Here is a 10811-nt window from a genome sequence, read left to right on the forward strand (position 1 = left end):
ATCACAGCAAAGCCACACACCAGGCAGAGCAGGAAAGGAGCAAGGAGGAAATGGTCTGTTCTCTTGCTCCATCTCCCTGTGCTTGAGTATTGTATTCACAAGTGGAAAATCATTATTGAAGTTATGTTACAACGGGACACAGCACGCATCAAAAAAGAAAAAAAAACCCACGTCACCTTGTTTTCAGCCAGGTGGCAGATTTCACACCAAAAAAAAAAGAAAAAACATTATACCCAGTAGACATTCTTAGCAGCTCATCTATGCCTATGATCATACAGTAAAATGTCCAACGAATTATTTGAATACTCTGAACAAACACTAGATGAAATCCTTCAACCAGTGACAACCTCAAGAAAGCAAGTGAGTCACACATGGGTAATTTCACATGCAGAGTCATTTTTCATGACATTTTATTTTTTGAAACGAGTAGATATCTCTCACTGGAAAACTTTTTATTCTAGATTTTTAAAAATAGATCCCACTCTTAAGGCTTTTTCCTATGGCCTAAGAATTGGATATATTGGCCCAGGCAGAATCAGAATAGGATTATTAGAAGATCAATTTAAGAGCAAGTTGAAAGTTGACCGCCAGGAGATGGCTAATGTATGAGCAATGAACGCAGCCTGATTTCCTTAAGTCATTTTCTCACTGCAGAAATATGCACATGACCCCCATGATTCTGTCTACCGTACTAAAATACTCGTTCGTTCATTCATTCATTCATTCATTCATTCATACCACACATGTTCCCTGGATGCCTACAAAGTGACCATGACAGTGAATCTCAAGCTATACTGATCTGTGTTACATAATTTATTCTAAAATTTGTCCCACTCACCACTACTATGCTTATCCTCCTAGAAGACAAACCCGGAAACCCCAAGAAAACTAAAACAATATCACTGCGATACACTGGAAAGGGGAAAGCACACCTGAAGGGCAGCAGAGAGCTTGGGAGAACCTGTTTTCAGGATGGATCTAAGTGTGTTCCAAAACTCACTAAGATGAGAGATGGTGGCCTGTCCCAGGGACACCGAGGGCTTATTGAGATGTCCCTGCCTTCTGCTTCTGCCTTAACTAAAACTACTCCTGGAAATTTAGGACTGCAGTCTGATACAACCAAGAAACTGTTTAGAAGAAACAATGGTTTTAATATTTAATATTAAGAAGTTAACAGTATTTTGTTATGGAGCTACAATACCACCATTTCCTAAATGATAAAAGTTTATGATGATTTCACTCAAAATTACAAAGAAACATAAAAATTTTAAAACACTTCACCCATTTAATCTTCTCAGGTCAGAAAACACCTAAGTCCGTGTTAATATGCCATTTCTTTAAATCAGGGGTTGGTAAACTACCACCAAATCCAGCTCACCACCTGTTTTTGGGTCAGCAATGAGTTTTTAAATTTTAAATGGTTAGGGGAGGAGGGAATCAACAGAAGAATACTACTTCCTGACACATGACGGTTATGTCTAATTTAAATTTCAGGTCTACCAGTAAGGTGTTACTGGACTACAACCATACCCATTTATCTGTGCAGTGTCTCTGACTGCTTTCCTGCCGGAACAGTAGTCAGGATGGGACCCTCAAAGCCTACAGTATTTACTATCTAACTACAGAAAAGATTTGCTGACCTCCAATTTAAGTAACAAGATAAATGTTATCAAGTGAAGATATATTTTGGAGCCATAACAAGGTTCCGCTACTCAATGGCTGTCAATCAATCTGCCCCCTTGATTTGTTTGGTCAATAGGTCTGCCCAGATCCACCCAGGAAGGGATTTTGTTTCTTCTACAGGTAGCTGAGTGGGGAAGACTTAAAAGAGCAAAGAGAAAGGTGTCAAGAAGGAAGTACGCTTAAAAAGAGCTGGAAGAATGTAGAAGAGCAGATACATGTGGAGAAGAAAGTACTGGAGGGTATTATCCATGGAACTTTGCCCCCAGTCCTCTTTCCAGAAAGGGTAAAAGCAAACACCAGCACACAATTCCCTAAACGGCCTCCATCTCTTTTTACAACCATCTCAGAACCATTTCTCTTTGAGATAAATTGTAAAATCACGTGGCCCATACAGTAAATCAGATAAGATGGCTATGAGTAGTAGAGTGTAATTTACATATTTTATTCAGTAGAGAGTCATTCGTCTGTTCTAGTGAGTAAAATGAAGATTCATGGGTTTTGAGAATTAGTAAGCAAATGAAACAAAAATTATTTCAAAGGCGCGCAAACTGCCTTGTATGTGTTCTTTATTTTGACATTTTTAATTATCTATAAAATATGCTAGTATATGTATTTAAATACTACATTCTAACATTGTTTCTCAGTTATTCAGGCAAGGTAAGGAAAAGCTTCCCTTCAGCTGGTCATTTGCTATTAAACCTACAGAGAATGTTAGCAACAGAAAAAGTAAACTGGTGGCTTACCATGTCACCAGGTTGTATGAATGCAGACATGTAATCCATAAAATGCAAATGCCTTCAAGTATTTCAGATGACAGCATGCAATGCTGATAACATACATGCTCTGATGTTCTCTTAATACATTTTCAAATCAGTCAATTTTCAATGATAATTTGTCAGCTTCTCCTAGTGCATCAGTTCTGATGAGAATGACTTCATCACTTCTGAAGGTGAAAATACCCCTTTCGTGGCAGAGCCCCTTTTAAGAAAATAATGACTACAGAGTCCTCAAGAAGTTAATTAAAGTTCTATAAAGACTTTACAAATACACCTTAGAACATTTGCCAAAATGAACCTACCTTGTGCCAACTTCCCCTCTAATTCAAAACTGTCATGATGAAACCCAAGGTTTTAAGAATAGGGATAAAAATAAAAATACTCTCAAACCATTCTCCTTCCTAAGAGACTCTCCAGTCATTCTTACTGCTATGAGAGCACCTGCTGCTGACAGCACATTCTAAGTGTTGAAAGGAAAAAGCAGTAAGAAGCCTAATAAAAATGTTACAGGCTGTAAAATTGGCCAAGGGCCTAATATCTGCAAAGTGTATATGGCCTACATGCAAGTCTCAATCCCATCCCAGGCAAGTCCCTTTCCAGTCCTTTCGTCTGGTGCTCTGAGTAGTGAAGGAGGAGGAGAGAAGCGTGATGGACGCCACTGCTCATGAGCAATGTTTGGCCACCTGCCTCTGCCCCTTTGTGACTGCCCCCATGGATCTCTGGGGCTTCCCCACCTCCTGCCAAACAAAGGACAAGCAAACAATGGCAGCTTGAGGAAGCTGAAGAGCACTGCCTTGTACGTGGCCACCTACAAAAACATCTCCTAACTCCAGTTGTGATCTCCAACCCACGGGGAGGAGCATCTGGAGAGTAACGTTCAGAGATCACTACTTTCATTACACCTGACTTTTAAAATGCTGACTCATTCATTATTTATGGTACCAAATTTGGTCAGAAACTGAGATGGGAATCTCCCAGAAAAAGGGAATAAAAATCCAGGGATAAAGAATGGTATGAAAAGAGGCGTCATTAACTTTACTTGGGTCACAAGAGACTGAAGAAAACAACAGGGACTGGTGAGCTCTGTTGCGTTGAGCAACTAAAGGTCCCCATCTGTTTGAATATGTAATAATAATCAGAGCCAACACTAAAATGGCACCTACTATGTGCCAGGTACTATTCTAAGCTCTTTACATATATATATGTATTTAATCCTCAACACAATGGATAAAGCAGGTGCTATTATTATCTTTTAAAGATTAGTTACCTGAGGCACAAAGAGTTTAGTAACTTGTCCAGGGTAATACAGCTCTTGCCCTCCACTTACATTATATTTTTCCATGTTTAGGCAGAGTAGTCCGTCTCTTACAGCAAGTTTGAAGTTTCCAGTACAATACTTTATCTAGTAAATGTTATCTCTTCAAGCATCTATATTTCTTCACAAAATATTGAAAGTAATCACATACCTGAATATAGCTTAATTGGTTTATAATGTCACCAACACTTCAAAATAAATTTGATTGTATATGTTCTTACATTTCACAAGGTTTATACTATACTATGAGATTCAAAACAGAACTGGCTTTTACCCTTAAAATATCATTAATGCATCATCTTGAATATGTTCATCAATAAAATAGATTCCAGAAGTAGGTAGGAGGAAAATGCGTGTAAATTAGTTCAAATGTCTTAATTAACTCCTACTGCTAATGATACAGCAATTAAGGTTTAAGGACGTTAGAGAGGATACATCAGTTTTCTTTTGGGTCATGGTGTTGAGCGTCACAACGAAATGGGGAAGTTTAGACCCAAACTTTCAAACATTTCTGATCACATTGAGAAAAACAAGTAAAATTAAGGTTTTCAGACTCATTGCCTGTAATTCCCTCAGACACACACACACTTGCTTCCTGGCTGACTGGCCCTTCCCTTCTCTGTCCCCATATCCCACTGAGCACCAGGAGGCACATGACAGTGACAATCACTTCTGAAAGGACTCGAGGGTATGCATCAGGCACCACTGACGCAGTCGACCTCCCAGACATTTTTTTAACCTTCTTGATTTCTGAGCCCCGGGAGAAAAATTATGGTAAAGGCCTGCTGACCAATTTGGACTTGGTGAGGACCAAATGCAGCAGACATGAAAATGTCACTTCCAAGGCTGGGCCTTAAAGAGATCTGTGTGTAACTTTCGCTTACGTGGAATGCAACCATCGTGTTGTGAGATGTCCGAGTCACTAGAAAGAGAACGGAGGCACCAATTGAGAGCCCCAACTGAACTTCCAGCCAATAGCCAGCACCAAGAACAAGTAAAACGAGTGAGCCACGTTGGATGATTCAATCCAGTCAAACCTCTGGATGATTATAGCTTCAGACTATATGAGGTCACACGTGGGAAGAATCGCCTGGTCAACCTCAGTCAACCCAGGCCCTTAAGAGATAATAAATGATAATTGTTTAAACCACTACATATTGGAGATGGTTTGTGTCACAGTGATACATAGTCAAAGCCTTTTTAGACCATCTTAGAGCCCAGGCTGAAACCAGTTCCTCCTTGACCTAAAAATGTCAGGGCAGCTATGATGGAGCTGAGAAGAACACTTGCCAATATGGGGCACAGTGGCTAAGACCATGGATCTCAGAGCCAGACTAAGTGTGAGTCCTGGCTTTGCCTTTTACTAGATATGTACCCAGCAGAGGTTACTTAATTTTCCTGTGCCTCAGTTTCCCTTTGTGTAAAACAGAGATAATATCCCCTACCTCATAGGCTTGTTATGAAGATTAAATATCAGTATATGTAAAACACTTAGAACAGTGTCTGACACAGAGTAAGTCTTCAGTAAATGTTCTCCCTTAATGTTATTATTTATTCTCTGTTCTGTTTTACATCCAAGAAACCACCTGCTAAACGCTATGGGCAGGCTCTATACTTGAGACAGAGGGATATGACAAGTGAAGGAGAAGCCATAATATGCTTCCGAGTTGATCCTGCACCATGAGGACATGGATCTCTGCTATGCCATAACGCAAGGATGTGATAAATGCTAAATCTAACTGGCCTCAAACCAGCAAGCGATAAAACCAAATATCGGAACTAGCTCAGTTTATGGGTTATCTGGAACAGAAATGTCAGGCAATTAGTCAAACTTTATCTGACAATAAACTACTCCTAGGTATAAGAATCCACACTTTGGAAACTTTATAACTGATTTCTGTTCATTGAAAGTACTGAGCTTGAAACTTATATAATGTAATAACCAATGTCACCCCAATAAATTTAATTCAATAAAAATATATATGTGGGGGGAAATAAACAATAATAAATAAAGAAAACACACACAAAGAAAACTGAGCTTTATATACATATAATGTAGTCCTGGTAAGTTATTTTCTCTGGCGTGATCTGGGCTATCATCACACTCCTATCAACTTTCTTTTTTTTTCCCCCCTTCCCCTTCTTCTGCCTCCTCCCCTCCCCCCACCCTCTGGTTCAAGCTGTTTCTCAGTCTAAGTTGTGTAGGACGCAGTTCCCTGGGCCCATGCTGGTGTTATGAGCCTTGCGCTCCCTCCGACTGAGGCAGTCAGTCACCAGTCCTCAGTCGGCTGCCCATGGCAGCTCAGAGCAGCTCCTGCCAGCTGCCGGCCACTCACAAGGGTCGCCGGCCGCTGACAGTAGCTCACAGCACCTCACTGCAGCCCAGCTCCAGGGAGACCCGCTGTTCACAATCTTAGCTGTAGAGGGCGCAGCTCACTGGCCCAATCTAACAGGCAATCTTGGTGTTAGGAGCTCGGTGCTCCAACCACCTGAGCCACCAGGCCGGCCCAACTTTGTTTCTAAACATTATTTTCTAGTTCATTGCAATAAATAGATCAGGTTACAGATCATGGTGGTATTTGCATATGTCATAAGGAATAATTTTAAATGTATTATTAATACTGGGTTAATTTATGGTTTTTGGTTGTTTTGATTTTTTGGTCATAATATATATATACTTTGGGAAATAGCTTTTGTTAAAATAATTATTACTTTTTTTTTTTTTTAACGAAGCAAAACATAGTGGTAATCATTCATTTTGTGATAGGATTAGAAATAGTAAATTGTATTTTTCCCCAGCCCTTTGTCTCTTCTCTATTTTAAAATTACATCAAGGATCTGCATCTATTTTGTTTCAAAAGTAATCATCCCAAATGAATTAATATATAGTATTCATAAGTTAAAGCTTTTGAAATACTTAGCATTCTCTTTCAGCTCTTGAACACGTGACCATAGCACTTCTCATGGGATTTTTCACTGGAGCCTCAAAGCTCTCCATTTGTCACGGCCATGTATTTCTATTCATAAAGTTATTGCAGATTCAACTGCATTCCTCATATCCTGGTCTTTGGACATGGTTCCATCTGCTTTTCAAGACAACTACGATGGATCCATAAGTTGATAACCAAGTAGCTCAATCAATTAGAGGTCCTGGGAAAGCGTGTCAGGTTTATGCCTGTCTTCAGCATGATACCATCACTCATTCACAGTGTTATTATTCTTTCCAAATTATTTATAAGCCTTAGGTCAGCTTGAGAAAATTCATAATTTCATTTCATGCCTATTAATCATGCCTTAAATGGTGGCTATCAAAGATGCAAATTAATTGCAAATTATGTGAAGGATGTACAAATTAAAAACTACAAAAAAATTATTGACATAGTAGCAATTCAGTTTCCAGGTTCCTTCTGAAAACATAATTTCACCTATTTTATACTGCTCAATGCAAACAAATTTTGGTAATTTAAATGGAAACAGGGAACACTAGATTTTTTGACTTTCTTGCCTCCTAACTCTTCAATTGCCTCTTCCTTTTCCTTCCATTACCTCCTTTGTCTGCTTTGATCCCTACTTTTTTATGTCTGCTTAACTTTAGCCCCATGTCACTACCAGATCTTGTCAATTACACATTATTCTGCCTTAGTTTAATATGTCTTCCTTAGTATTTAGTATTTCACATTACACTAATCTTTTCAAAGAACTGAATTAGTTGCACCATGACAAAAAAACCAACAGCCTATTTTTCCAAGGGCATTTGCAGGTTTATAGGTACTGTGATCATACACAATAAGTTTAAGAATATATACAATTTCAGTAGTATTATTGAGAGTAATTGTTAGGAATACTTCTGCATCTCTACACAGCTGACCATAGCAAAGAATGAAAGAAATCAAAATTTAACTGAAAAATCCTCCTATGAAAAAGAAAGCCTGATTAAATGAAAAAAGTGTTCAGATTAGAACTAGATTATCATAATTGTTCTTTGAATAATAGGTTCAAACAAAGTTTCCATCCTAGTGAAGTTTTGCCTTACTTGCATCTGTTTTCTATAAATAGAGCCCATCCAGGGTTTCAAAGCTTAAATTAACAAAATATTACTAAAATAAATCATGTAACATTTCTAATTAATAAAGTTGATTTAACTGGAGTATAAGACATTTTACCAACTTGCCCTTTTAGAAACAAGATGGGTATAATTTCACCAGCAAACAAATTAATACAGGAAACCATTTGAATAAATGTCTTTTGAGTTTCTCAGATAAAAATGTCACAGATTTTTCAAAGCACATCTTTACAAATTCTAAATCTTGGTTTTACCATAATTTGCATGAAATATTTTTAAGTACCATATGTAAATATCCCTAGTAATAACTAAACTCAAGTGCACTTATGTTTAGTAAAATTATTTCAGGGAAAAAAAATCACAAATGTTTACCTGGCAAGGTTGTTTCATTTTAATGGCTATGACATGGTATCTGTAACAGCAGAGTTCGCAGGTCCAGGAACCCCTCTCACTGATCCACTTTAGCAGGCAGAGTTGATGTGTATACCGAACTGACCCATCACATCGGCAGGGGTTCAACAGCTCCCCCTGAAAAGAAAACAGTTCAGTATGAATATTTATGTTTGTGTTTCTATTTTAAAAATCTAACACTTGCTTTCTTTTCTTTCAAAGCCATTTTCCAGAAGGATACAAGTATCAAAATCTAGTCTAGAAAATGAAATTAAATTTTTATACCTCTGATGGGAATGAAACTAAAGTTTTAAAACTATTTCAAAGACATTGCTTAGAGTTATGACATATATGTTCTACCAACATACAAAATGTCTTCAAGATGTAGCTCCCAATACCCTTGGGGGAAAGCTGTACTATTAAATCTCTTTAATACCTTTTAAGTGGATGGTCAGATGCATTTCCTCTGCAGTTATTCTTAATCATTGCTAAAGAAGAAATGCATGGCATCCCAGAAAGTAGCCTGCAATAGCATTACGCTTTTATTTTTTTCTAAATGTAGCATCATAAATATTGACTAAGGGCACTACATTCTTGAAAGCCTGCATATTCTTATGCAATTTCCTTACTTTTAAAAATATTAAACCTAATGTTTGCTCAGACCACACATTTTATAGAGAGATATATTATCCTGCTGTCTCCGTGACTACTCACATATGTTTGTTTGCAGCTCTAATGGAATTCACATTTTAGAATTGTGTTTCTACAAAATATAAAGTACATGGTTGCCTAAACAGCCTTTCTTTCACAAGGCCAAAGTACATTCCTATTTCTCTCATAAAACTGTAACACGCATTTCACATCACTGAGATCAAGCGATCAAATTTGCAATAAGGGAAGATGTTGCCCTTTTGGTTTTGACATGACTCACCCCAGTTTGTATTCTAACATGAGCTGCCTCAGGATACATGTGTAGAAAAAGGATATAGGTCTGTTTCTATGTAGAAACCAAAATCCATTTAGGAAATAAAAGAGATACTATTTATATATGTGGCATTATAATTAAAGCACCTGAGGAATGTGTAGCTGCAACACCACATAGGGGGAAAAGTGCAGATCAAATTAAAGCCTGTATTCGCCAGCGGGACATTTTCATCTGCCTTCACAGAAAGGGAAAGGCGAACATAGACCAGACAGACGCCTTTCACTTGGCGGGACCAGACGAGCCACACGGTGGTGCAAGCAGGAGGCGCGCGCTGTCCGTGGTGCTGAAAGGTCGGCCGCCGCGCGCGAACCGGCGGTCTCGGACCCGCGCCCACTGCCAGCTGCCCTGCGTCCTGCGGGCCGTACCTGCTCAGCGCCCTGGAAGCAGATCTTGCAGATGGGCTGGTGGTGCTGGTGCTGGTGCCCCGCGCGCTGGTCGCCGCCGCTGCTGCTGCTACTGCGGCTGCTGCACACCGAGCGCGTCTCGGGCTGGTCGCCGGTGCCCCGCCGCTCACCCTCCCCGCCCGCGCCGGCCTCAGGCACCCCGGGGCCGCCCTTCCCAGCCGCTGCCTCGGCGACCACCGCCTCCGGAAGGCGCCTGGGACCTTCCCGGGAGTCACCAGCCGCCGATAACTCCTGGTCGGCGGGCGGCAGGGGCGGCGGCGGCAGCTCGTCCGCGCCCCTGCGCCGCGGGACCACCGGCAGCTCGTCTGGCCCCGCGGGGCGCTCGGGGGACGCGGGCGGCGGCGGCAGGTAGCTCGGGGTCCCGGGGACCGAGGTCGGCTCTCCCGGCGGCGGCGGCGGCAGCGGCGGCGGGGGAGGCGACGGGGGCGGCTCGGCGTCCCGGCTCTCCGCCCCGCGGCGCCGGCTGCCGCTGTGGCCGCCCTCAAAGCTCATAGTGGTGCCGCCGCCGCCCTCCTGCCAGTCCGGCCGGGCTGGGGCTGCCGCGGAAGGGAGAACGGCGGGGGCGGGAGGAGGGAGGGAGGCGACAGGGAGGGAAGGAGGGTGGGAGGGAGGGAAAGGGTGGGGGAAGCACTGGGGCTCCAGGGGCTGGGGGCGGGACGGGGAGGGGACGCGGAGGGCCCGGCGGCAGCGGCGGCGGAAAAGGCTGCTGCTCCGCGGAGTCGCCGGCTCGGCTCTGACGGAGGCGGCGCGGAATTCGGCTGCGCGTGAGAGCGGCGCGGTGGGGGGAGGGGGAGCGGCAGAGCGAAGGGGGTGTTCTGGGGGAGGGGAGGTGTAGGGGGTGCGGGTGCGCACCGCGCGTGAGGTGCGAAGAACACCGGTCAGAATTCGGAGGCGGGGGGATCCCCCAACCGCCTCCTCGGACCCCGCCCCGGGGCGTCTCACGTCGGTTCCGGGGCGGATTACCCCTTTGCAAACCACGCGGCACTGCGGCTCCCGTGAGCGGGCAGGGGGAGGGGTCGTAGGCTGCGGGTCCAGGAACCGTTACTGGGTGGGCGAGTGGTGTTAGGCGGTGCTGCGCGGGGTGGGGCGGAGATGGGTGTACCCGAGACCCTCGTGGGAGTGCGGGCGCGTGAGGCTGGTGCCCTGTTCGCGCCGGAGCAGGTAGAGCGGGGGGCGCGGGAAAGGGCGCGCGGAT

The 10811-nt window shown here is 42.9% G+C and overlaps 1 protein-coding gene across 1 annotated transcript in view; it reads right to left on the reverse strand.

Annotated features, from left to right (window-relative positions):
• Window positions 1–10395, reverse strand: part of MARCHF11 (membrane associated ring-CH-type finger 11) — a 97676-nt gene extending 87281 nt beyond the window's left edge. The window contains exons 1-2 of the mRNA XM_074329058.2: window positions 9578–10395; window positions 8210–8365 (exon numbers count right to left, since the gene is read on the reverse strand). Of these exons, the coding sequence (XP_074185159.2) occupies window positions 8210–8365; window positions 9578–10108 (687 nt within the window). The 5' untranslated portion in view covers window positions 10109–10395. The remainder of the gene's footprint in view (window positions 1–8209; window positions 8366–9577) is intronic.
• Between the last annotated feature and the right edge of the window lie 416 nt (window positions 10396–10811).

Source organism: Rhinolophus sinicus, chromosome 3, assembly GCF_057876585.1.
Source record: "Rhinolophus sinicus isolate RSI-liver-muscle chromosome 3, RSI-T2T, whole genome shotgun sequence".
Taxonomy (NCBI): Eukaryota; Metazoa; Chordata; class Mammalia; order Chiroptera; family Rhinolophidae; genus Rhinolophus; species Rhinolophus sinicus.